Source organism: Oncorhynchus kisutch, linkage group LG18 (assembly GCF_002021735.2).
Source record: "Oncorhynchus kisutch isolate 150728-3 linkage group LG18, Okis_V2, whole genome shotgun sequence".
NCBI classification, from domain to species: domain Eukaryota; kingdom Metazoa; phylum Chordata; class Actinopteri; order Salmoniformes; family Salmonidae; genus Oncorhynchus; species Oncorhynchus kisutch.
In genome coordinates this window covers 38841335-38869301 of record NC_034191.2, presented here as the reverse complement: position 1 = coordinate 38869301, position 27967 = coordinate 38841335, and the positions used below count along the sequence as shown (strand labels likewise).

Here is a 27967-nt window from a genome sequence, read left to right as displayed (position 1 = left end):
TGTCAGTTTTTGTTGTTTTTGTTGTTGTGTGTCCTCTGGCTTCATAAACATTCTGTGGCATGTAGAAATCTGTGGGGTTGTTAAAAGGTCTGTATGTACCATCTCTTTGTTAGGGCTGGTTCAGGGTCACGTCCTATGTAAGTAGTCCATCCCAGTCTTTCACCAGGAGACACACACATCCACCCCACCAGCCCTAGCTGTATTATTGAGGCCCAGCGTAATGCCATCCCTTCCTCTCTGCTAGCTTCCCTAGGTCAGAGTTCAACCCAGAGCAGCCAGACTAGAGTGAGGTGTGTGAGAGAGAGTTAGGCAGGGGTGTCAGGAAGCAGCGTACCAGTCGCCCGCCCTCTAACCCCCTCTGCCCACCCCCAGCCATGGTCCAATCCGGTGAGTTATCGTCCACTGACAGAAGGGGAAGTGCCAGTTCAGCACATCAGCATCCAGGGGAGCATAATATCACAACTATGACAGGTTCAGTCAGAGTTTAGTGGTGGTGGTCAGACTAGTATGTTTTGATGAATAAGCAGTAGGGGGAACTCAACTCCCAACACAGTTCAGCTCATGTGGATAGAGACAGTGATTACGCACAAGCTCTCCCCTGTGAACTTGCCCCTGCTGCTCCTCGCCGTATGCCTTGCATTACTGTGAGCTCTGCCTGGAATGAGGTGACAGAAGGGCCAGCAGGCTGGAGCTCGGAGGGTGGGGGTCGGGAGGGGTCAGCTCAGTCCCCTGGAATCCCAGCCGTGTGAGGCGTACCACAGCCACCCGCCACTCCTCTCACCCCACTATTAAATCATTACAGCTCCCAGAGATCCCCCGAACCGACAATCGCAGGAACGGCCGGCAATTGACCCCGACCCCTGAATTCCAACCCTCTTGAGTGGCCGAACACAGGGGCAGTACATTTCCCATGGGGTCAGACGGAAAAGAAGGCGAGTGTGTGTGTGTCCCTTACCGTTGATCTCAGCGTGTGTAAAAGTCCACCTTCCTGTCCCTCTGTGGTCCACTGGCTTTCTCTCTTGGCTCCTTCATTTGTGTCACAACCCCTCTCACTTTTCACCAGGTCTCCCCTGTTGGCACATAAGAGACTTGTTATTGTCGTAGCTATGAATGTCCCAGTGCAGATTTCTCCTGCAAGTAGGGAGCAGTGGAAGTGGAACACGTGGACGTGAGAACCATTCAGGTCCGTACTGGTAGCCCTCTCACCTTAGGTTCCTGTTTATGGATCATCTCAAGTCTGAGGAGGAGTGCTGATCTCCGATCAGATTTGCCTTTTAGATCATAATAGATCAACATTTATGGGGGGGGGGGAGCTGATCCTAGATCAGCACACCTACTTAGAGGCTTGTATGACTAAACACAATAGAGGAGCAACACAGTAAAGCTGTCAGATCTCTTGTTTCACTATTTCTTCGGGGAGGTTGATGTTAATCTCTCCGTTGAGTTTGTTTGGTATGTTTAGCAGCGTTAAGAGTTTGGAGGGGATGGAATGTTTTTTTTTCACGTAGGCTGCTGGAGAGTCATGAAAGTCATGAACATACACACACAAAGTCATGAACATACACACACACACACACTCCGCCACAAACACACTCACTCCATCATGAACACACACGCAGAGTTAGTTTCCATGTGAGGGGCTTTGGGGCCAGCTGGGCCCAGGATTGAGATGTAGTAGAGAGGCTGTTAAGGGGCTTTTAGGTGCTGTACCTTTTCCTTGGCAGCACTGAGTAGCAAATATGTAGCTTTGTAGTTTAGCCTCCCCCTGTGTTCCCAGAGAGAGATTCCAAGAAATTCCACTTCATCTTTTCAGGGCTTTGTCTGACTGACCTGATCGTGATGGGAGTCTGGATGGTGACTCATTCAACACTTAATACACACACAGCCCGCTTATTCAAGACTCATATTATACCCTCCAATTCTCCGACTTTCCCTGGCTCTGATGGACTGGTAGATGTCCTGACGTCACCACTACCAAGGATTTATCTGGGCTCAAAGTCCTTTGTTTCACACCAACTTAAAACCCTCAGAGGATGGATTGTTCTGCTTTGTTTATTTCTCTGCCACGAGTCACTCCAGGTTAATCGCCATCTCTCTCACACACACACACATGTATGTGTGTGTGTGTGAGAGAGATGGCGATTAACCTACCACAGATTGGAGTGACTCGCACTCGCAGCAGCACCCCCACGCTGGTTAAGAGTGTGTTGTCTTCTGTGTGTGACTATCTCTCTCTGTGGGCCTCCAGTGACTGGACTTGGAAGTCCCTACCCTAGAGACTTAACCCTGACACACACACACACACACATGGTGTATGATAGTCTAATGCAGGTGGTTGTAAGAGGAGTCAGGGATAGCCCCACTGCCTCTCAGCCAGGCTCTTTCTTTCCCTTTCAGAACTATGCATCTTGGATTAAGAGCAAGGGATCCCTGCACTGGCAAAAGCTGTGTGTGTGCGTGTGTGTGTGCGCGTGTGTGTGTGTGCGCGCGTGTGTGTGCGTGCGTGTGTGTGTGTGTGTCTCTAATCAAGGCTAAGTAGAATGTGGCCTTGGGGCAGCCTAGCTTTGTCCAGTGTGTATCCGTGCCCGGCCTCTCCAGGATGCTGAGTTGGGACTGGGAGTGAGCTGGACGTCTATGGACAGCAGAGCTGGTTGCTGGTCACAGCAGCACCCAACTTCACCCCAGGTAGGACACACCTCTCTTTCTCCCTCTCAGTCACCATTCTATGCTATCCACAGCTTGGACCTGACCTATTGCTACAGTAGAATTGCTTTTGTTCCAATTCCACCAAATTTTTTCCCACTGTCCCGGACCAAGACTAACACACATTCATATGGGTCTGTGTACAGGGAATAGAATGAAATACTGAATGAAAATGTTACGTAGGATATAATACATACTGTATGAGTACACAACAACATATGTTTTTTTTCCCAGCCTCTCAAAACAGCCATAAAGTAAAGGTTCCATATCTATAAATCATCGGCTCTCAAACTTGGATGGTCTTGCTGTTTAGTGTTGGGAGACTCACCAGGGAGAATCAATGGAGATTACTGTAGGCATGTTTTATAGGACCCAGGTAGTGCTTGTGGAGCCCTTCATATCTGCTGGGGATTATTGCCGATTTAGTTATTCTATTATTCAACCTCCTAATCATATACCATGGTTGTGTATGGCCGTTGTTGGATTTTCAATGAGTCTTGCTATAATGACCGCAGTACGTTCCATATGTTTGTCTCGAATTGAACAGCACCTTTAGTCCCAGCCCCTGTGTTGCTGTAATGGTGAGACCGAGTGAGTGCAGTTCCTCTGAGCTGTACCAGAGGGAGCTCCTCTCTCCCTGAGCCGCGTCGCCCGGGACAATCCCAACCTGTTGTGTTGACAAGAAGTACTCCGTCTAGACAGACCGAGGGCCTAGAGGGAGAGGAGAGACTGAAGAGGAGGGTGAGAGAGGAGAAGTAGAGGATGGAGAGAGAGTGTCTCAGGGGGTTGGGTTGTAAGCAAAAATACACATTTACGTTCTCTGCGAGATAGTAGGGAGGGCGGTGAGAGGGAGAGAAACGCTACGTGGTAGTTTTTATCTAGCTTCGTTGGACACTGACTAAGTCGCTCTGGATAAGAACTTCTGGTAAATTAAAATGGGGAGGGAGACGGGAGGGGGAGGAGGGAAGGGAGGGAGTGAGAGGGGGAGGAGGGCACGGAGAGAGAGCGAAAGAGGAGGGGAGGAGAGAGAGGGGGGAAGAGGGCAGGGAGAGAGGGGGAGGAGGGAATGACAAGAGAGAGAGGAGGGGAGGGGAGGAGAGAGAGAGGTGGAAGAGGACAGGGAGATGAAGAGATTAGGCTCCTAACTTGCTGATAGAGGGCAGCTGCCAGTGATTGTAATTGAAGAGATGAAATGATCCCATGGCTGGCTCTCTCCCTGCCTACAATGTCCCCTAGTCCTCTTGTGTTTTCTGGCTAATCTTACCTTCTCGATCGATCTCCCTCTCTGTCTGTCTCTACCGCCCTACCTCTCTCTCTACCTCTCTCTCTCTGTCTCTCTACCTCTGTCTCTCTCTCTGTCTGCCTTTCTCTCTCAACTCTTATGTTCCCCTCGATATCTACACATTTCCCTCTTCCTTAGAAATTTGATTTCTCTCTCACGTGGCACACACAGAGACATACTTGCTCACACATGAATGTCAGAAGGTTCAGATATTAATGAGAGTGCTGCCTTGTCCCATGCTGTTAGGAGTCCTAGCCTCCTTGCATAAATCCTTGTTTTTCTTTCCTACTCTACGGTGGAGATGTGTGGAGATTTGTTTTTTTTACAGCTATTCCTCAGTTTCACTAAGCTAGCTGGGGTTGCTCAAGACCCAATATGACTGGTTTTGTATGTGGGAACCACATTTAGTCAGAGGAAACTGCAAAACACTTTTTAAATAGTTTAAAGGTTAAGATGCTTGTCCTCGAAGTCTACAGGAGGTCAAGGGGCCTCAGGAACCATAAATGGATGGAATCATAATGCATCAATTCCATTAAGTAGACCTTTTTAGATATGAAACAATAGCGAGCATTGCTATCTTCTAGCCAGCAGGGTGAGGTTAGGTATCCATACCGGATCTGCCTAGTTCAGACCGGGAGATGGTGGGGAGCATCACCAACGAAGAGGCGAGATGAGGGAGTGCACCTACCTGGCATGGCACACTTGACATTTTCCAAACACTTCTTTATCTGGATGTATTCCACCTGATCTGGGGGGGGTTACCAAGGAACTGGGAAACACACTCTGAGGGGCGGTTGGAGAGCGGATTAGCTGATTGTGTTTTAGACAGATGCAGCGAAGGCCTTTTCAGACTGCTGATGCCTAATGGCTTCCTGTAGGTCTTTGTTTGGGAAGGGCACGAGGTGGGCACTGCCAAATCAAATGTCCAACAACACCATGGCAGTGGTAGTTCTGATATGCTTCCTGTAGGTCTTTGTTTGCGTTTGTTTGGGAAGGGCACGAGGTGGGCACTGCCAAATCAAATGTCCAACAACACCATGGCAGAGGTAGTTCTGATATGCTTCCTGTAAGTGCTTGTTTTAGTGTGTGTGTGTGTGTGGTGTGTGTGTTGGGTGTGTGTGTGTGCGTGTGTTGGGTGTTGTTTTTCCCAGGGGATAAGCACACTATCCTTCAATCTGTCGTTCGGCGTATGGGTTCCTATCGCGGACTACTTCCTACCGCTTGGTGATTGGCTTGTTATTTTTAGTCCAGAGAGCTGAGTGAGATTGAAGATGCATTTGGACTGGTCATCTGTTGTTCTTCTGCGTTGCTGTGTAACGTGCGAAACCAGGCAATAGTCTTGCCAGGTGGAATGAGACAACCATTCGCAAATGGGGGAAGAGGGGGCCAACAGGTCAATGGGAAAGGAGGACAGCGTCCGGTCGAGAGTGACAGCTCCTTCAGAGAAACCCCTTCACCGCCAAATACATCTTGATAAGCACATTAGCTCGGCAAACTGCTCATAATGTCACTCTTAGATGTCTTCCTATTCTGTCTCGAAAACCAATGATCTAGTTAAGCCAAGTTCTCGGTAATTCTTAGTTTTAAGATTCGTCAACATGCTCTCTCAGGACTTTTTTTTATCCCTTAGCGGCACTATCTGGCTTTCTATTTCTAGACCCTACCTTTTTAATGTTTCGGGTCAAACATGATTTATCTACAGCCCAGGTTGTATTATGACATATGAAGTTCATGGGCAAACGATTCAGCTGATAAGAACAGCTAAGTGATCACCGTAGAGCGTTTACAGCCTGCAGACTCGATGGAGCTACTGAAAGTTGTCTGAGGCTGCCCGTGAATTTGTCTGTCAGGGATTCGGAGCGTACCGGAGTAAGAATGATGTCTGAGGATACACTCTGTGTTTTGTTCACAGCTAGCCATGGGGATGAGGGGATGCTTTTGACGGCGGCTGTTAAAGCAACACAGAGAGAGGGGGGGGACTCCGTAAGGTGAGACCAACAAAGGCCTCAGGAAATCATCCCCTATTTATCGTCTTCAATATTCCATAGCTGATGAGGAGCGTAGATTGCAGTCCGGCGATGACAGGCGGATAGCGGTGCAGCTACCAGATGTCTGGAACTTTATCCAGGTTGTCCAACAACAACACAAAATGATTTGTGCATGTAGCCGTGTACATATAGTACTGCACATTTTTTCCCACGTAGATGTAAATGATGCCAAAAGCGAAGTAAGCCGTAAGACAATATGATTGTGTATTAGAGAGATAGAGAAGGAGGGAGGGAGACAGAGAGAGAGAGAGAGAGAGAGAGAGAGAGAGAGAGCGGAGGAAAAGGGTGTAAGAAACTCCAGCAGGGGTGTAGGGGGGAGTGTCTGTACGTGTTCTTCAGAGGGACAGTGGTGAGTACCACCCTGACGCAGACCCCCACATAACTACGGAACCGCTGCACGGTAGGGCTGCATTCTGGACATTGTGTGTGAAGTTTGTGTGTGTGTGTTTCTCCATGGTTCTATGCATATATGTGTTTGTGCCAGACCAAACGTCAACGTGTCTATAGTGTGATGATGGAAGAGGTTTGAGTGCTCTACTGGGCAAACAGTGTGTCTTGATGTGTTTGCGCATGCTTATCCTGGCAAGTTCATGCAACGGCAGAGCATCCCATAAGTTCTAGGAGGGGGACAAAAGTTCCATTGGGTTGAATTGTCTGATTTTGAAGCGTGTCTGATTTGACGCAACGTCGACTACAGTTCGTATGCCGTAGAGACTAGATACAGTGGTGAATAGTGATGGAGATCATGTTAGGTGTTCGGCTTCCTCATTGTCTTCCAACGAAAACAAGAAGTACTCCCGCTAGAAACCCCAAAGTTGTGATCATTTATTGTTTTTTTTGTTTCCAGAGAAGGCTAGAGTTGATTCCTTATCCACTACTCAATATTTCTAATATACATCATTGGTTGTCTGTCTCTGTAACAGAACAATAATGCTCAGAGTTGGAGCGATGGTTGCTCTCGGTGTGTGTGGGTGTTCTTCTGTACTGACAGAATTGCAGGCTCTTTGTTAACGTAAGGTGAAGTGTTTGGTGACGGACATTGGAAGGCCCCGCTCCCCTTATGTTATAGTGTTTTTAATGTCACGTGTACAGTACAGTGAAATGCCTTTCTTGCAAGCTTACACTATGGTAACCTTGACAAAGGTGTTTTTTCTTCATAGCTCCAAGTTGCACCGATTTTCAGAACTTGTAGGATTGTGTGGGATCTGATCGCAATGATGTTTCGAATATGTGGTTCAGTGATTTCATTCTCAGCTGGAATATCATTGATGATGAAGTGGTTGTTTGACGTTACTCAGTGCTGAGCTAATGTAAGTGCTGTACGGCAACCCAGCGAGTCAAAAAAGATGGTACTTTTAAAGGAAGTTTCATTTATCTGATGAGTTTGAACTACTTGTTACCCCCAGTGTTTATTTGTGGGTTTTACACTTTGCACTCTTTCTTCCAGCTGTTGTTTTCTCATCTTTATTTATGAATATCCATCAAATGCTCTGCTTCCACCTCCTATATGTGCTCTGTTGTCAGTCCAGGTGCCTTATGCGGCTTGGATAGGAGCATTCTGTTTGACTGATAGGGGTTATGGACTGGAATCCCATGGAGAATAGCAGGACAATTACTTTTAATTGGGATAATGGCATTCCATTTGAAATAACTCTCCCTTTGCCATTAAATTCCAATTGAAGCAAACGAGTATAAACGAGGCGATTAGCTCCAAAACCTTTTGTTCTCCCCTTCATTTTCCAATGTTTTTTCCTCAAATCACGGGACTTTTTAAGCGGGGTGTGCGGTTAACGTTTGTAAATAAAAGAATCGGCAAAATATATATTTTTTTAGTGCATCTTCAGTCAATGTAATATGGCGCATATTTAATTCATTTTAAGATCGATACAATTGTGTTTATGATATTTGTCAAATGTCATCAGTATACAAGTTTTGAGACGCACAATGATTTGTTTCTTTCGGTGTGAAATTCCAACATAGAAAAACATGGTATGATTCCGAGCCCCGTCACTAACTACATCTTTCTGGAGACGGCTTTCATCACTGCCATTTTAGTTTCCCTGTTTGAAGAAAATAGCTTCATAATAATGTGAATGAATACACTACTTTATTAAATGACTTTATTGCGAGTCTGTACATTATAATTAGAATATTAGAATATTAGAATTATAAAATTACATTACACTGGTACACTACTTTTTTCCCAGTCTATTGCTAAGACTTATACTTTGTCTAAAATATATGGATTAAATGACATGAAAATGATCATTCTCAATAATTGACATTAAAAGGCCCCAGAATGAAGGGTCGTTGCAGTGAAGAGAAAGGCAACAGGGAACACAATGGAAAGGACAGGAGAAACGCTCCCATTGGATACTTTTGCATATAACTGTGGTAAATATCTACTGCTTGAAAAGTAGTTAAACATAAAAACACATTTAAAATGTAGTCCAAAAAATATTTTTTCTAAAAAGGAGTTAAACATACAAAGTAGTTTGTTTCTTAATTTGATTTAACATTTTTTTTTTTGCTATGATATCTTGATTATACTCATACTGTCAAAGGAACATTACGGTACAAGAAGAATATGTCTGTGATACGTGCTTTCTTTAATAATATGTCTTATCAGGGTTATCAGAATCAGAGGAAGTCAGTTGGTTTCAAATCCTATCAACGTGTTCCATCCTGCCTTAACACACTGACTGCACATTGATTTCACCTATCAAATGACTTCTTCTGTTTTTTCTTCCTTACAAATCTTGTTATTTTTAAAAATTATTTTTATTTTCATCTAATTTATATGGTGAAGTTCAACATTCATTTTTTTTTTTATCTCCAAAGGTATAGAGACCTACAGATGTGATTGTAGCTTCGGCAGTAACAGCAATGTCAAGAAAGAAAATAAACGAACTAACTAGCAGAATCCCCTCAGGCCTTATTTGGCAGGGACTTTCAGGTTTCACAATTCCCCCAGTGTTGCACACTTTTAACCCCATAGTGACATATCACAGTCACCCATTTGTCTCCGTCTTTCCCTGTGTTAACTAACCACTCAGGATCTTCCAGGGAAGCCCAAATAAAGAGCAAACCATTCAAGGCAAAATACACAAGTAATTCCCCCCAAAAACATTTTCATTTCCAAACATGTCCTGTTGTTATCACAATGGTCATTTACACAATGTTGTGTTTGTGTTGCAGTCTGGTACAGGTTGTGTCAACACTGGTGTTTGTCATAGAAGGCAGTGGAGCCAGTCCAAGTGTCTAACCCTACAGCGGCGCCCCCCCCCCCCCCCCCCCTGGCCCCGGCCACACCTCTCCCTCTCCGTCTCTCTCTATGATATCCCTCATCCCCCGATGGGCACCTCATCACACCGTGCCACAAGTCCACCGTCGTCACTAACAACCACACCACGCCACTAACCACCGGCCATCACCATGGAGATGAAACAGTCAATGATGATGGACAGAGAGAACGAAGGAGGGGAGAAAGAGAAAGGGGAGGAGTCATCGCAGGAGAACGGCAGACTCATGCTGGCTGACGGAGGGGTGACAGAGAAGGGGGACCCCAAAGTGAACTCTGGTGGGGGGTCAGGAGGGGTGTCCAACGGGTACCCCACGTCCACAGCACCGAGCCCCAAGGAGGGAGCGGGGGGTGTACCCGCAGGGGCCCTCAGGACTCTGGTGGTCCAGCAGACCAGTCTGGACCAGCCCCGGGAGACCTGGAGCAAGAAGATGGACTTTCTGTTGTCTGTGATTGGCTACGCCGTGGACCTGGGAAATGTGTGGCGCTTCCCCTACATCTGCTACCAAAACGGCGGAGGTGAGACCCGGGCCTGTTCATTGGAGCACACTGTTGCAAAAAGCTCAAATAAGCGTTTCTTGTTGGACAAGTCTAGTTAGTCCCTCCTTGTTTCAGCCTGTTTTCTTACGTTTGGTGCCTAATGAACACGACCCAGGTTGAGGGAGAAAGTAACACTGGAAAGGAGAGAATCTGTAGCTGGGGAAAGGGAGGTTAAGGAAATTGACAGAGGAAACTAAACCATCTACAGTATACTGGTAACAATAAGCATTCATGCAGATTGAATATAGTTTTCCACCCAACATATTTTCACACTTAATCATATAGCTAGATAAAGCAAGATAGATAAATCGGACAGAGCGTCTGGAAAACACAGACCATTCAAACCAACCAAAACTTTGATCAAATGAACATTTACACCTCGGACAGAAATAGCACTGGGTAAATACATAACGTTAAACCTTGTGTCTTCTGTAATGAATGTTAATTTAATGTTCCCAGATGTTTACAAGGGAACTCTGCTGTCCTCCTTGCCTTTCTACAACTCTCCTCCTCACATCAAATACAGGCCTCCGATTTCATTTTATTGAATTTGCAATAATAAAATCTTTGCAATATCCTGTTTCTCTGTTTAGTGGGAGTGAGGGAAAGAGAGAAAGAGAGATGGAGACAGGGAGACACTTGATAGAAGCAACACTATTAATTGTCTGTTTTTATGAGAGTGGCTTCAATCTATTCTCTCTCTCTCGCTCTCTCTCTCTCTCTCTCTTTCTCTTTCTCTCATTGCTTAATAACCTGTCTCCTAGTCCCAGCTACTGAATCAACAGTTATCTTTGCTTTCATGTCAACCACACAGATATAAATTCCTAATCAAATACAGAGACAGGCTCCAGTCCAGCCAAGCCCCTATCTCCCTGGTACTCTCCAGGGTTCGCCATGTCTTTTTTTCTCTGACATTTCCAATTCCTCCTCTCACTCCCTTTGCTCTTTAGGGTCAACTACAGGTCAGTGTTGAATGTTCCAGATGTTGATGTCAGTTGTTGTTAGATAAGGTGTGTAGAAATCTGGCAAAGAGTGCAGATATGAAACATGTGGAGTTTCTATTTTTGACCCATGAATGAAATAATTTTTACTCAATATACCCCAACCTCCGCTTTTTCCTTCTCCCTCTCTCTCTCTCGCGCCCTCTCTCTCTCGCGTGCCCTCTCTCTCTCTTGCTCTCTCCCGTGCCCTCTCTCTCCTGCGTGCCCTCTCTCCCGAGCCCTCTCTCTCTCTCGCTCTCTCCGGCGCCCTCTCTCTCTCGCGTGCCCTCTCTCTCTCGCTTCCTCTCGTGCCCTCTCTCTCTCGCTCCCTCTCTCTCTCGCTCCCTCTCGTGCCCTCTCTCTCTCGCATGCCCTCTCTCTCTCGCTCCCTCTCTCTCTCTCTCGCGCTCTCTCCCACACCCTCTCTCTCTCGCGTGCCCTCTCTCTCTTTATCTACCCCTCTCTCTCCCCCACTCCCCTACCTGTTGTCCCAGGTGCCTTCCTGCTGCCCTACATGTTGATGGCGGTATTCGGTGGCGTGCCTCTGTTCTACATGGAGCTGGCTCTGGGGCAGTTCCACCGCAGCGGCTGCATCTCCATCTGGAAACACATCTGCCCCATCTTCAAGGGTAAGAAGAGAGGAGGGGAGATGGAGGGAGGGGAGTGGATTCGACTAATTTTGTTAACACAATGAAGCTTGTCAAATATTTTGAAAAGTGTTATGGAGGAGTTATGAGAGGAGAGGAGTCGGGAGAGAAGAGGAGTCGGGAGGGAAGAGGAGTCGGGAGAGAAGAGGAGTCGGGAGGGAAGAGGAGTCGGGGGAGAAGAGGAGTCGGGAGAGAAGAGGAGTCGGGAGGGAAGAGGAGTCGGGGGAGAAGAGGAGTCGGGGGAGTCACGGGAAAAGGGGATTCAGGGGAGAAGGGGATTCAGGGGAGTCACGGGAAAAGGGGATTCAGGGGATTCAGGGGAGAAGGGGAGTCACGGGAAAAGGGGATTCAGGGGAGAAGAGGAAAAGAGGAGTCGGGAGAAGAGGCGTCAGGAGAGAAGGGGAAAAGAGGAGTCGGGAGAAGAGGAGTCCGGGGAGAAGAGGCGTCGGGGGAGAAGAGGGGTCAGGGGAGAAGAGGGGTCAGGAGAGAAGGGGAGAAGAGGAGTCAGGGGAGAAGAGGCGTCGGGGGAGAAGAGGGGTCAGGAGAGAAGGGGAGAAGAGGAGTCAGGGGAGAAGAGGCGTCGGGGGAGAAGAGTAGTCGGGAGAAGAGGCGTCAGGAGAGAAGGGGAAAAGAGGAGTCGGGAGAAGAGGAGTCAGGGGAGAAGAGGAGTCAGGGGAGAAGAGGAGTCAGGGGAGAAGAGGAGTGAGGGGAGAAGAGGAGTCAAGGGAGAAGAGGAGTCAGGGGAGAAGAGGAGTCAGGGGAGAAGGAAAGTCAGGGGAAAAGAGGAGTGGAGTGGTAGATCCAGAAAGACAGTGAGCAGCTAGCTGCCTGTTAGAGCAGATAGATGAGTGAATGTCTGAGAGACAGATAATATGAACTCTCCGACCCCTTCAGCACATTCCTCATGAAAGTATCTGCATCCCCTTGTTGTGGTGATGTCCAGCTCTCTGTTATGGAAATTGTCACATTTCCCACGGAAATGCCAGCATGCTTAGAAACGTCATGTTATGTAAATCCCAGTTGTTTCCAAATGTCATCTCCTACTTGAGTCGGACTTGAATTAGCTTGAAAATAGATAAATAGGTTTAGATGTCTGAGTGATGGATGGAGCGAGTTATCCCCGACCAACCCCTACCCCACAACACAGAACACACCTTCATCTCAAACTCTCTTCCCATCTGGTCAGAGTCTGGTTTGCTCGATGCCCTGGTCCGCCACTTGCCTCGTTTGTCTCTCTACCCCACTCTCTGCCTCGTTTGTCTCTCTACCCCACTCTCTGCCTCATTTGTCTCTCTACCCCACTATCTGCCTCGTTTGTCTCTCTACCCCACTCTCTGCCTCGTTTGTCACTCTACCCCACTCTCTGCCTCGTTTGTCTCTCTACCCCACTCTCTGCCTCATTTGTCTCTCTACCCCACTCTCTGCCTCGTTTATCTCTCTACCCCACTCTCTGCCTCGTTTGTCACTCTACCCCACTCTCTGTCTCGTTTGTCTCTCTACCCCACTCTCTGCCTCGTTTGTCTCTCTACCCCACTCTCTGCCTCGTTTGTCACTCTACCCCACTCTCTGCCTCGTTTGTCTCTCTACCCCACTCTATGCCTCGTTTATCTCTCTACCCTACTCTCTGCCTCCTCTCTCGTTCATTCATACCTGTGTTAATCCTAATGGAAAAACAGACTCTCTTCTCTCCATCACAGCGTAGCCTAGTGGTTAGAGCATTGGGCTAGTAACCGGAAGGTTGTGAGTTCAAACCCCCGAGCTGACAAGGTACAAATCTGTCGTTCTGCCCCTGAACAGGCAGTTAACCCACTGTTCCCAGGCCGTCATTGAAAATAAGAATGTGTTCTTAACTGACTTGCCTGGTTAAATAAAGGTTAAATAAAAAAATAAAAATAAAAAATCACAAACTCTCTCGCTCTCTCTCTCCAACAGTTATCACCGTCACTATCTATATATGATTATAGGACGTTATAAAGGGTCTGTGCGGGTTCATGACAAGTCTGACGATGCATTATCATAACTGCATTGTCATGCATTATACCTTACATTGTCTTTTCCTTTCTGCGAAAGGTATCGGCTTCGCCATCTGCATCATAGCGCTGTACATTGCGTTCTACTACAACACCATCATGGCGTGGGCCCTGTACTACCTGCTGGCGTCGTTCCGGCCCACCCTGCCCTGGACCACGTGCTCCAACCCCTGGAACACGGTCAACTGTCTCCGCTACCTGTCCACCGACAGCAACGTCACCTGGACCAACACGTCCACCTCGCCCGCCGAGGAGTTCTATACGTAAGTCAAGACCATGTAAGTGCAAGGCAGGACGGAGGGACGAGGAAAAGGGGGCTGCCAGGGACATTAGACAGTAGATGACGGAGGGGTAGACGGCATGATGGGCTCGGTGGAGGAGAGGCAGAGAGGACAGTGACTGGATGGGTGGATGAAAGGTAGATATGGATAGGTGGATGAAAGGTAGATATGGATAGGTGGATGAAAGTTAGATATGGATAGGTGGAGGGAGATGGGAGGAGAGGCAGAGAGGACAGTAACTGGATAGGTGGATGAAAGGTAGATATGGATAGGTGGATGAAAGGTAGATATGGACAGACAGGTGGATGAAAGGTAGATATGGATAGGTGGATGAAAGGTAGATATGGATAGGTGGATGAAAGGTAGATATGGACAGACAGGTGGATGAAAGGTAGATATGGATAGGTGGATGAAAGGTAGATATGGATGGGTGGATGAAAGGTATATGTGGATGAAAGGTAGATATGGATAGGTGGATGAAAGGTAGATATGGATAGGTGGAGGGAGATGGGAGGAGAGGCAGAGAGGACAGTAACTGGATGGGTGGATGAAAGGTAGATATGGATGAAAGGTAGATATGGATAGGTGGATGAAAGGTAGATATGGATAGGTGGATGAAAGGTAGATATGGATAGGTGGATGAAAGGTAGATATGGATGGGTGGATGAAAGGTAGATATGGATAGGTGGATGAAAGGTAGATATGGATAGGTGGATGAAAGGTAGATATGGAAGGGTGGATGAAAGGTAGATATGGATAGGTGGATGAAAGGTAGATATGGATAGGTGGATGAAAGGTAGATATGGATAGGTGGATGAAAGGTAGATATGGATAGGTGGATGAAAGGTAGATATGGAAGGGTGGATGAAAGGTAGATATGGATAGGTGGATGAAAGGTAGATATGGATGAAAGGTAGATATGGATGTGTGGATGAAAGGTAGATATGGATAGGTGGATGAAAGGTAGATATGGATGGGTGGTTGAAAGATGGATATGGATGGGTGGATGAAAGGTAGATATGGATAGGTGGATGAAAGGTAGATATGGATAGGTGGATGAAAGGTAGATATGGATAGGTGGATGAAAGGTAGATATGGAAGCGTGGATGAAAGGTAGATATGGAAGGGTGGATGAAAGGTAGATATGGATAGGTGGATGAAAGGTAGATATGGATGAAAGGTAGATATGGATGTGTGGATGAAAGGTAGATATGGATAGGTGGATGAAAGGTAGATATGGAAGCGTGGGTGAAAGGTAGATATGGAAGGGTGGATGAAAGGTAGATATGGATAGGTGGATGAAAGGTAGATATGGATAGGTGGATGAAAGGTAGATATGGATAGGTGGATGAAAGGTAGATATGGACAGGTGGATGAAAGGTAGTTATGGATGGGTGGATGAAAGGTAGATATGGATAGGTGGATGAAAGGTAGATATGGATAGGTGGATGAAAGGTAGATATGGATAGGTGGATGAAAGGTAGATATGGATAGGTGGATGAAAGGTAGATATGGATGGCTGGTTGAAAGATGGATATGGATGGGTGGATGAAAGGTAGATATGGATAGGTGGATGAAAGGTAGATATGGATAGGTGGATGAAAGGTAGATATGGATAGGTGGATGAAAGGTAGATATGGAAGCGTGGATGAAAGGTAGATATGGAAGGGTGGATGAAAGGTAGATATGGATAGGTGGATGAAAGGTAGATATGGATGAAAGGTAGATATGGATGTGTGGATGAAAGGTAGATATGGATAGGTGGATGAAAGGTAGATATGGATAGGTGGATGAAAGGTAGATATGGAAGCGTGGATGAAAGGTAGATATGGAAGGGTGGATGAAAGGTAGATATAGATAGGTGGATGAAAGGTAGATATGGATGAAAGGTAGATATGGATGGGTGGATGAAAGGTAGATATGGAAGGGTGGATGAAAGGTAGATATGGATAGGTGGATGAAAGGTAGATATGGACAGGTGGATGAAAGGTAGATATGGACAGGTGGATGAAAGGTAGATATGGATAGGTGGATGAAAGGTAGATATGGATAGGTGGATGAAAGGTAGATATGGATAGGTGGATGAAAGGTAGATATGGACAGGTGGATGGAAGGTAGATATGGATGGGTGGATGAAAGGTAGATATGGACAGGTGGATGAAAGGTAGATATGGATGGGTGGATGAAAGGTAGATATGGATAGGTGGATGAAAGGTAGATATGGATAGGTGGAGGGAGATGGGAGAAGACCCGGCAGATAGAACTTTAAACTTTTCGGTTAAAGTGTTACCTGAACTTAAAATGTTTATTTGGCCCAAACTTGTCTCATATGTTCATTCAACTGTTATTTGTGCATCTACCTAAAGAAGACTATGAAACTGGTTATAAACACACACACACAAACAGTGCTTTTAACATGCAATATTTTCAACTTATCTATTTGACATAAGTGTTTACATTTTGCGTGTTCATTTATATAGTAATTATTATTCAACATGAACTCACACTTAATCTGACTTCTCTCATCTTTAATTTTATTTATTTATTTCAGCAATTTTAGGGTGTTTCCCATGCCAATAACACCGAGAGAGAGAGAGAAAGAGAGAGAGAAAGAGAGAGAGAGAGAGAGAGAGAGAGAGAGAGAGAGATACAGAGAGAGAGAGAGAGAGAGAGAGAGAGAGAGAGAGACACTAACGTGGATGTCCATTCTAATAATGATATTTCTATGGAAAAAAAGCAACTGGTTCTGTCATTCCTGACTTTGAGTCTGGTTCACTCCTATCAATCTAAGAGAGATTTGGGGCTTTGTCAAGGTTGACTCTATTCTAATGCACGTAAAACTCCTCTGCCTCATGTCTGGCACCAGAATTTCTGTTTTTTTTCATAAACCTTGTCATTCTGTCCATCTGGTATGTTTTCTTAACTGGCAACCTGGCATCTAGCTCGATCATCTTTAACCGTACCAAGTTATCTTATCTCCTTATTCTGTTGTGTCAGCATCACATATCCACAATATGTTTATTTAATTTCTATCCTTGTCATTTTTTTTTTTATCTATCTCTTGCCTAGTCCTTTCACGTTCTACCTTTTATGACCCTGGAAATCAAATCAAATCTTGCTCAATGCGTTTATTTAGCGTCCTTCGCCGGGAGGCTGATACTTAAGCTAAATAAACACACGCGATACAAGAGCAACTGTTTATTTTCTTTCAAAATATCATCAATTATCCCCATCTATCTGCAGCAAGCAACCTGCCAGATGTATGACTGCTTTTCCTCTCTTGATCACTCTATTTCCCTATAAATGACTCCTTTCTCTGTTATTCTGTCTCATCCCCTCTTCTCATCTCTCTTCCCGACAATCCCTCTCCTTGCCCTGGTTGATTTCCCCCCCCCCCTCATCCATCTCCTCAACCCCTCTCTCACCCCTCTCTCTCCTTATCCCTCACCCGCCCCACTCTTTCACCCCTCTCTCTCCTTATCCCTCTCGTCTGACACCTTCCTCCTCATCCCTCTCTCCTGATCCCTCATCCCTCCCCTTATCCCCCTCTCTCCTCTCTCTTTACCCTCCTATCCGCTCCTCATCCATTTTGCTCATCCCTCACTCCTCTGTTCCGTAAAGGCGTCAGGTACTGCAAGTACACCTGTCTCCAGGTCTGCACCAGCTTGGCAGTGTGAGTTGGCAGCTGGCTCTCTGCCTCCTGTTCATCTTCACCATCGTCTACTTCAGCATCTGGAAGGGAGTCAAGACCTCTGGCAAGGTGAGCGTGGCTGGGGGATGGAGAAACAGTAGATAAACAGTAGATAAACAGTAGATCACAGTAGGTAAACACTGTGAACTCTGTTTCTCACTGATGCCTCTTATTCATACGTGCCCCACTCTTTCTCTGTCGCTCCCTGCATCTCTTCCTTCCTCTCTCTCTTCCTCCTTCACCCTCTCTCTATCTCCCTCTCTCTCTCCTCCACCCTTCTCTCTCTCTCCTCCACCCCTCTCTCTATCTCCCTCTCTCTCTTCCTCCTTCACCCTCTCTCCTCCACCCCTTTCTCGCTCTCTCTCTCTCACTCCCCCACCCCTCTCTCTCTCCCCTCTCTCTCAGGTGGTGTGGGTGACAGCCACCTTCCCCTACCTTGTCCTGCTGGTGCTGCTCGTTCGTGGGGCCACTCTGCCCGGAGCCTGGAGGGGCGTGGTCTTCTACCTCAAACCTGATTGGGGGAAACTACTCAGCACCACAGTGAGTTGGCCCACTATTTGTTTAGGTTTACAGCCAATCCTTTGTCATCATACAACACACTGGCACCGAGTCATACTGCCTGATGTTTTCCTAATACCTAGTTTGTCTTCTTCCTGCTTTCTTATCCACCTCTCTCGCTCTCTCTCTCTCTCTCTCTCTCTGCCTCTCCCTCTCTCTCCCTCTCTCTCCCTCCCTCTCTCTCTCTCTCTCTCTCTCTCTCTCTCTCTCTCTCTGCCTCTCCCTCTCTCTCTCTCTCTCTCCCTCCCTCCCTCTGCCTCTCCCTCTCTCCATCTCCCTCTCTCTCCCTCTCTCTCTCTCTCTCTCCCTCCCTCCCTCCCTCTGCCTCTCCCTCTCTCCATCTCCCTCTCTCTCTCTCTCTCTCTCTCTCTCTCTCTCTCTCTCTCTCTCTCTCTCTCATCCTCTCCCTCCAGGTATGGATTGATGCTGCAGCTCAGATCTTCTTCTCTCTGGGGCCAGGTTTCGGGGTTCTCCTGGCCTTTGCCAGCTACAACCCCTTTCACAACAACTGTTACAAGTGAGTCCATTTCTCTTGATACAGTACAATCTATTTATGAACTTTTTTCCCTCTCTTTCTTCTCTTATCTCCCTCTTCATCCCCTCTTTCTTTCTCTATCTCTCCCCCTCACTCTGCCCTCGCTCTCTACCCCTCTCTCCCCTTATCTCAGGGATGCGTTGCTGACCAGCTCTGTGAACTGCCTGACCAGTTTCCTCTCTGGGTTTGTCATCTTTACCGTGCTTGGCTACATGGCTGAGATGCGCAAAATAGGCGTGGAGACCGTAGCCAAGGATGCTGGTAAATCAATCAATCAAATCCATAATCTATTTTTCATATCCAGCAGTTGTTGTAGGATTTATTTATTTTTACATCAGGGCCCATATTCACAAAGCATCTCAGAGTGCTGATCTAGGATCAGGTGTCCTCCCCCTTCCCTTGTAATCTTATACAATATGATCTAAAAAGGCCCAGTGCAGTCAAAAACGTGATTTTCCTGTGTTTGTATTGACCAATAAGAAAGAGAGTTCCAAACCTCTCTACCAATAACAGCTACTTTTCAGTTTTCCCCTCCCTACTCAGAACACTCCCAGACAGTCCTTGCAAAATTTTTGCTTGAGAAATTTCTCTTCGCTGGGAATAATTTTGACTATTTGAATTAAAAATAAATTCAGTAAGGTACTTTATTGTTACTCAGAAATGATTTGATATTGCATTGGACCTTTAATGGAAAACTGATCCTAGATCAGCTCTCCTACACTTGAGAAATACAGGCCCAGATAGTTCACAGGTTATCTGAATTCAGACAGTAATTGAAATCTGGCAAGTGAGTACAGACCAGACTGTGGAGAATCCTAACGTAAGACACATGGTCAAAACAAATTCTCTGCTAAGGTTCTAGACACATTTGCATACAATCAAGACAGGACTAATTGCCCACTATTCCTTTTTGATAAAGGCCCAACACCACATGTAAAAGCCTCAGGGGCCCGTATGGAAATAATTACGATCCCTTAGGTGCTTTCAAACATGAAAGAGGACAGTTAATATGCCACATTTCCACCGTGTGTGTGTGTGTTCCCTTTCCTAATATGTTGATTGTCTGTCTCTTCTGCCAGGTCCCAGTCTGCTGTTCATCATCTATGCTGAAGCCATCGCCAACATGCCCGCTGCCACCTTCTTCGCCATTATCTTCTTCCTCATGATCATCATGCTGGGGCTGGACAGCACGGTCAGTGGCACACACACACACACACACACACACATACGTGCAAACACAGATGAATACACATGTACAAATGCGCACGCACACACATGCATAAGGGTGTGGTAATCTCACAGAATTACTGGTTCTCAAATTGATTGTCTGTTTTTGATCAGTTCTCCGTTCTTACATAAATGTACTTCTACTATGTGTGCTAATTCATTTAATCCAGGCTCTCAGGTTGTGTTGAGTGTGTATTCATCCAATCAGACTCTGAGCTTAGAAGGGGGGGGGGGGTTACTGTCAACAGAACTGATGCTGAAGGAACAGTTTGTGTCTGAGGATCTTTCTGTCTGAGTTTGCCTGTTTTTTTGTGATCTTCTATAGCTGCGCAATTATTATTTTCCTCTCTCGTGAGCATCTCTCTCATCACTCTCCACCTGTCTCTCCTTTTCTCTCTCCCTTTCTCCTCTGAGTTACTCCTCTACTGACTCTCTCAATTTAATTTCAGTTTAATGTCTCTCCCTTCTTGTCTTCCTGTGTAGTTTGCCGGTCTGGAGGGGGTGATCACAGCCATGCTGGATGAGTTCCCCCAGTTGTTGTCTAGGAGGAGGGAGTGGTTTGTCCTGGGCCTGGTGTGTGTCTGCTACCTGGGAGCGCTCTCCACCCTCACCTACGTGAGTCTCCTCTCCACTCTACCTAGCCTCAGTCCCACTCCACCTAGCCTCAGTCCCACTCCGACCCAGCCTCAGTCCCACTCCCACCTAGCCTGAGTCCCACTCCCACCCAGCCTCAGTCCCACTCCCACCCAGCCTCAGTCCCACTCCCACCCAGCCTCAGTCCCACTCCCACCCAGCCTCAGTCCCACTCCCACCCAGCCTCGGTCCCACTCCCACCCACCCTCGGTCCCACTCCCACCCAGGCCTCGGTCCCACACCAGCCAGCCTCGGTCCCACTCCAGCCAGCCTCGGTCCCACTCCAGCCAGCCTCGGTCCCACTTCACTCAGCCTCGGTTCCACTCCAGCCAGCCTCAGTCCCACTCCAGCCAGCCTCAGTCCCACTCCACCCAGCCTCAGTCCCACTCCACCACGCCTCAGTCCCACTCCACTCAGCCTCAGTCCCACTCCACTCAGACTCAGTCCCACTCCAGCCAGCCTCAGTCCCACTCCAGCCATCCTCAGTCCCACTCCAGCCATCCTCAGTCCCACTCCACCCAGCCTCAGTCCCACTCCACCCAGCCTCAGTCCCACTCCAGCCAGACTCAGTTCCACTCCAGCCATCCTCAGTCCCACTCCAGCCTCAGTCCCACTCCAGCCAGCCTCAGTCCCACTCCAGCCAGCCTCAGTCCCACTCCAGCCAGCCTCAGTCCCACTCCACCCAGCCTCAGTCCCACTCCAGCCATCCTCAGTCCCACTCCACCCAGCCTCAGTCCCACTCCAGCCAGACTCAGTTCCACTCCAGCCATCCTCAGTCCCACTCCACCCAGCCTCAGTCCCACTCCAGCCAGCCTCAGTCCCACTCCAGCCAGCCTCAGTCCCACTCCAGCCAGCCTCAGTCCCACTCCACCCAGCCTCAGTCCCATTCCACCCAGCCTCAGTCCCACTCAACCCAGACTCGGTCCCACTCCCACCCACCCTCGGTCCCACTCCCACCCAGGCCTCGGTCCCACACCAGCCAGCCTCGGTCCCACTCCAGCCAGCCTCGATCCCACTCCAGCCAGCCTCGGTCCCACTTCACTCAGCCTCAGTCCCACTCCACTCAGCCTCAGTCCCACTCCAGCCAGCCTCAGTCCCACTCCAGCCAGCCTCAGTCCCACTCCAGCCATCCTCAGTCCCACTCCAGCCATCCTCAGTCCCACTCCACCCAGCCTCAGTCCCACTCCAGCCAGACTCAGTTCCACTCCAGCCAGACTCAGTTCCACTCCAGCCATCCTCAGTCCCACTCCAGCCTCAGTCCCACTCCAGCCAGCCTCAGTCCCACTCCAGCCAGCCTCAGTCCCACTCCAGCCAGCCTCAGTCCCACTCCAGCCAGCCTCAGTTCCACTCCACCCAGCCTCGGTCCCACTCCACCCAGACTCGGTCCCACTCCCACCCAGCCTCGGTCCCACCCCCACCCAGGCCTCGGTCCCACACCAGCCAGCCTCGGTCCCACTCCAGCCAGCCTCGGTCCCACTCCAGCCAGCCTCGGTCCCACTCCACCCAGCCTCGGTTCCACTCCAGCCAGCCTCGGTTCCACTCCAGCCAGCCTCAGTCCCACTCCACCCAGCGTCAGTCCCACTCCAGCCAGCCTCAGTCCCACTCCAGCCAGCCTCAGTCCCACTCCAGCCAGCCTCAGTCCCACTCCAGCCAGCCTCAGTCCCCTTAGGTCATTACCCAGGTTATTATACTTTCATCCAATCTGTTTTTTTGCTGGTTATTTAGCAATGTCCAGAATCTCCTGAATGGCATGAAGCAATCCTGCCGGGAAATAAGTCGAAAATAAGCTGGAACATCAGTGGCATATACTGTAGAAATGTCTCTATAGTCTCTATAGCTTTCTTCCCAACACCCATGCATTTCTCTGGAACTCTTTAGGGAGGTGCGTTTGTGGTGAAACTGTTTGAGGAGTACGCCACGGGACCTGCTGTCATTACTGTGGTCTTCCTAGAAGTCATCGCCGTTTCCTGGTTCTACGGTAAAACTGACAATGATGTTGCTGACAAGGCCCACATAGTCTGACATTCTTTGGAATCAGCTTTTTAAGTTTTGATTTAATGGATGTGTGTTTGTGATTGGTTTGTAACCTGACTGCACTAGACATGTCTCATTTGGGACAATAAAACAATGGATGGATGGATGGATGGATAAGGCGATTCCATATTGAGACACTAAAGTGTGTGTGTGTGTGTGCATGTGTTTCATTCTGTGTCTTTGTGTCCATTTTCAGGCACGAGTCGTTTCTGTGCTGATGTCCATATGATGCTGGGCTTCTCTCCTGGATTGTTCTGGAGGGTGTGCTGGGTGGCCATCTGCCCAATATTCCTACTGGTGAGGCACACACACACTCACACACCGGCTGTACATACAGTTGAAGTAGGACGTTTACATACACTTAGGTTGGAGTCATTAAAACTCATTTTTCAACCACACCACAATTTTCTTGTTAACAAACTATAGTTTTGGCAAGTTGGTTAGGACATCTACTTTGTGCATGACACAAGTCATTTTTACAACAATTGTTTACAGATTATGTCACTTGTAATTCACTGTATCACAATTCCAGTGGGTCAGAAGTTTACATACACAAGTTGACTGTGCCTTGAAACAGCTTGGAAAATTCCAGAAAATGATGTCATGGCTTTAGAAGCTTCAAATGGACATAATTTGAGTCAGTTGGAGGTGTACCTGTAGATGTATTTCAAGGCCTACCTTCAAACTCAGTGCCTCTTTGCTTGACATCATGGGAAAATCTAAAGAAATCAGCCAGGACCTCAGAAAAATTATTGCAGACCTCCACAAGTCTGGTTCATCCTTGGGAGCAATTTCCAAATACCTGACTGTACCACTGTACAAACAATAGTACGCAAGTATAAACACCATGGGACAACGAAGCCATCATACCGCTCAGGAAGGAGACACATTCTGTCTCCTAGAGATGAATGTACTTTGGTGTGAAAAGTGCAAATCAATCCCAGAACAACAGCAATGTATCTTGTGAAGTTGCTGCAGGAGGGACTAGTGCACTTCACAAAATAGATGGCTTCATGAGGGAGGAAGATTATGTGGGTATATTGAAGCAACATCTCAAGACATCAGTCAGGAAGTTAAAGCTTGGTCGCAAATGTGTCCAAATGAACAAAGTCGTGGCAAAAGGGCTTAAGGACAACAAAGTCAAGGTATTGGAGTGGCCATCACAAAGCCCTGACCTCAATCCTATAGAACATTTGTGGGCAGAACTGAAAAAGCGCATGCGAGCAAGGAGGCCTACAAACCTGACTCAGTTACCCCAGCTTTCCAGAAGGAATGGGCCAAAATTCACCCAACTTATTGTGGGAATCTTGTGGAAGGCTACCCGCAACGTTTGACCCAAGTTAAACAATTTAAAGGCAATGCTAACAAATACTAATTGAATGTATGTAAACTTCTGACCCACTGGGAATGTGATGGAAGAAATAAAAGCTGAAATAAATCATTCTCTCTGCTATTATTCTGACATTTGTAAATGAGAACTTGTTCCCAACTTGCCTATCTGGTTAAATAAAGGGGAAATAAATAAATACTTTTCACATTCTTAAAATAAAGTTTTTATCGTAACTGACTTAAGACAGGGACATTTTACTAGGATTAGATGTCAGGAATTGTGAAAAACTGAGTTTAAATCTATTAGGCTAAGGTGTATGTAAACTTCCCACTTCAACTGTACCTGTTCGGAAAAACACCACTTCCTCTACGTCGCATCTCTCCTCAGTTCATCATTGTCAGTTTCCTGGCGTTCCCCCCGGAGGTCAAGTTGTTTGACTACGTCTACCCACCTTGGACAACAGTTCTGGGCTACTGCATCGGAGTGTCCTCCTTCATCTGTGTACCAGCCTACATGGTGTACCACCTGCTCACTGCCAAAGGGACCTTTAAACAGGTAAGAGCCTCCAGCGGGCTTGGGGAGGGCCTCTCCCCCTCCAGTCCCCCTCCAGTCCCCCTGCCATCACCAGGCTACTAACAGAGGACACAATCAGAAGGAGAGATGCAGAGAGTAGGAATACAAGCCACCACGGCTTCCAGACACACACGCAAACATAGACAAGCGACAGACACCGCGAGGACCTGCACACTGTCACGTTGCCAAGCCAGAAAACAGCCCCTTGTTTGAGAAGACAGACAGACTGACACCAAACTGCATGGTACACACAGCACCTTCCTCCCTCCTGTCCCTGCCTTTGATAAACCTGTCATCCATTAAGCCCAGTGTTTGCCCCAGTGCCTCACCGCACAATGGGACTGAAAGACAGTGTCAGCGGGGGGGGGGGGGGGGGGGGGGGGGGGGGGTGTTCTGGTCGTACATCTGTGTTAGTGTGTGTGCGTTATGTGTGTGAGCGTTGTTTGCCTAACCTGCCGCTGCGGCCAGTGATCATAGACAGACAGATCAGAGCGAGGTCAGGATGTATGTGACAGCGCACAGTCTGTGTGACGGCGCTCAACAGGAGCGATCTGTCAGGTTACGCCGCAGTTATACCAGGCACTACTTATTGCGCTCAGGCTACCAGAAATCAGTCACTTTCAACGGAAGCAGACATGGGAAAGTCCCATTTTATGAGTGGCGAGGGACGGTCTTGCTAGATAGCTTTGACACTGTGCTGGATAGGCTAACAGCCAACGTGCCAATTTGCATGTTGTTCGGAATATAGAACCACAACGAGAGATCTCTGTGATTCCACAAGATAACTTGTAGTATAACCGGACTGTTACAAGGGGAACCCAACACGCAATTACAATGGATGACATGAAATAACCCCGGTGTTCCCTCCTACCCCTCTCTTTTCTCTTCCTCCCTTCCTTATCCCTCAGCGTCTCCTGAAGGGCATCACCCCTGTACCCAGTGGGCCTCACAGTGACATTATCATCACCCACGCCGTCTGACCCAGTGGTCTGACCAGGCCCGGTGGACTACACCCCCCTCTGCTGGACATAGAGCACAACTGCAGGATGGGGAGGGTTCGTCCCATCCCCCGCTTCTCCTCCAGAACACCCACAGCAGACTTCAGCACTAAGGCACCCCGTCCATCCCACTGACCCCAGGGGTGAGGTGGAGTGCCGGGCCACACTGTCTGCAGCATCCCACCCCTCCTCCCGTCATCTCCCTCCTGGCTCATTCTGTTAGCTAAACCATTAGCAGCTAATGGCGTCACTGTTTTCATGCTGGCCCACGCTGGTCAGAGCATTTCAACCACCCGACAGAGGGTTTTAGATGCCACAGCACAATGACATGTGTACTGTTACAATTGGAATCCATCCATTCAGTATGATTCATAAACATACACACGCACTCTTCCTTGTCTCTGTTCTGTCAGGTCCACTTTTATATCACAAACAAACGTCTCATTTGACCTTCGATCCTTGTTTCATGAGTTCTGCTTTCAGATATTTAGCCGGACATTGATTGCAAAATCCAGGAATCTTTTTACATGTCTAAATGAAGCCAAATGTTCCATCGGTATTTCTACAGGTATTTCCAGATGTGAGCTGTTGTCATGTTTTAGAATGACTTGGTGGGAGCTTGTCAGTGTTTCTGAATGGGAATGGGATGGCTGAACCTATGAAGGGCCTTGATGTGTGTCAGAGCGTCTCCACACGGTGAAGCGCTGTATGTTGGTGTAGTATGACGCACTGCAGTACTGATTATGCTCTGTAAGCATATCCAGGTTGTTGGGGAACATAGAGACAAGTTCAGAAGAGAACACAGGGATTTGTCCAGTCGTATGTGGGGGGATTCTTGAGTTGCAGTATGGAAGGCTCTGGTTTGTGTGTGTGTTGGCATGTTGAGTGTGTGTGTGTGTGTGTGTGTGTGTGTGTGTGTGTGTGTGTGTGTGTGTGTGTGTGTGTGTGTGTGTGTCAGAAAAAATTGGAAGGAACGTGGGGAGAAGCTACCCTGTGCAGATTAGAAGGAGTCATGGGTTATATTATTGCAATATACATATATATATTTATTTTAAATAGTTATTATTGCTGTCAAATCTATGTATGCTTTCATGTAATTTACCAAAAACTGACATGCTGATTTCATCTCTTAATATGTAAAACACCATTTACATGTGAATTACTTATAGTGGGAACCAAATATCGATCACAACTATTTTCATCTCCATCGCTCAGTCCTCAAGGTTGCGTCTGAAACAGGTATCCGTCTTTACTCTCTACCAAATCATCTGTTGTGTGTTGGACTGGGAGTAAAAATATGGCATGTACGTGTGTATTCGTCTTGGTATCGGTGTATGTCTCTTTGTTCTGTGAATACCTGTCTACTCTCTTGGATGCATTACTGTATGTTTGTGCGTGCCTCAGACCTGGGTTCAAATACTATAGGGAATCTTTCAAATACTTTGTGTTTTCTTTAGCCTGCCTAGGGCCAGATGGGCGGGGTTTGTTTTAGCCTGCCTAGGGCCAGATGGGCGGGGTTTGTTTTAGCCTGCCTAGGGCCAGATGGGCGGGGTTTGTTTTAGCCTGCCTAGGGCCAGATGGGCGGGGTTTGTTTTAGCCTGCCTAGGGCCAGATGGGCGGGGTTTGTTTTAGCCTGCCTAGGGCCAGATGGGCGGGGTTTGTTTTAGCCTGCCTAGTGCCAGATGGGCGGGGTTTGTTTTAGCCTGCCTAGTGCCAGATGGGCGGGGTTTGTTTTAGCCTGCCTAGTGCCAGATGGGCGGGGTTTGCAGGTTTGCGACTGTTCTATTTGTTCCATTGAACCAGGCAATCAAATCTGAAGTATTTGAAAGGATTTCAAATAGTATTTTAACTCAGGATTGGTGTACGTGTGAACGTGCATACATGAGTGTGTGCGTGTGTACATTATGAATGGAAGTAGCAGTGTCGGACTTTGTGAGTGTGTGCATGCCAATGTGTGTAACCTGTGCTTCAACTTGTGTCTGTGAAGTGACCTTCTCTCGTCTTGTACTTCGCCAAAATATCCAATGAAGATGATGTTAACATCCCTCCCTTGTACCTCTCGAGCCTACATAATGTATGATATATGTGCGTCTGTAAAAGATTGTATTGAGAAATAAACCTGTATAGAAGAAAGATATAAATATATATGAATTAATAGATAAATAAAGTTAAGATGTAAATGAGTAGCTATGCCTCTTGCATTTTTTTCCCCGAAATGCTTTTGTAACACTGTTTTTTATGTTTTGTAACATTGTAACTCTTGAACTGAGTTCATTTCTGAGATTATTTTAGGAATGAGGTAGTTTAGTGCTGAGGGCACAGTTAGACAGACCATTTTACACTATACACATCCCACTGCTAGGGGCAGTAGCTAGGGCCAAGTGCTTGAAGAACCAGCAAGGCTTGATAAGTGATTGCTCACAGGTGTGGGTGATTGGCGGGTAATTAGTTATTGAGAGGTGGGTCAAAGATTTTCTATTATATTGACAAGATTGTCGAGTGACCGCTCTAACAATGGAAATGCATGTCCTCAAAGATGGAAGGCAGGGGGGAGGAGTTCGAGATCAGGTGGGACC

The 27967-nt window shown here is 47.4% G+C and overlaps 1 protein-coding gene across 3 annotated transcripts; it reads left to right on the top strand.

Annotated features, from left to right (window-relative positions):
- The first annotated feature begins 117 nt into the window (after positions 1-117).
- slc6a4a (solute carrier family 6 member 4a) lies at positions 118-27577 on the top strand. 3 transcript variants are annotated; one of them, XM_031795992.1, is made up of 15 exons: positions 118-2685; positions 9090-9143; positions 9232-9853; positions 11349-11483; positions 13572-13794; positions 17434-17572; positions 17909-18043; positions 18475-18578; positions 18730-18857; positions 19676-19788; positions 20307-20438; positions 22335-22434; positions 22687-22787; positions 24208-24375; positions 25302-27577. In XM_031795992.1, the coding sequence occupies exons 3-15, from the start codon at positions 9469-9471 to the stop codon at positions 25371-25373; spliced, it is 1935 nt and encodes a 644-aa protein (XP_031651852.1). In that variant the 5' UTR covers positions 118-2685; positions 9090-9143; positions 9232-9468; the 3' UTR covers positions 25374-27577. The 3 variants fall into 3 exon arrangements, with proteins under 3 accessions (XP_031651852.1, XP_020363374.2, XP_031651853.1); XM_020507785.2 differs by lacking the exon at positions 9090-9143; XM_031795993.1 differs by lacking the exons at positions 118-2685; positions 9090-9143 and adding an exon at positions 5463-6433.
- The last annotated feature ends 390 nt before the right edge of the window (positions 27578-27967 follow it).

Coding starts and splice junctions, on each gene's coding strand:
- slc6a4a (XM_020507785.2), top strand. CDS start 9,469: ATGGAGATGAAACAGTCAATGATGATGGACAGAGAGAACGAAGGAGGG. Junction 18,579..18,729: donor TTTCACAACAACTGTTACAA/GTGAGTCCATTT, acceptor CCCTTATCTCAG/GGATGCGTTGCTGACCAGCT. Junction 24,376..25,301: donor CCAAAGGGACCTTTAAACAG/GTAAGAGCCTCC, acceptor CTTATCCCTCAG/CGTCTCCTGAAGGGCATCAC.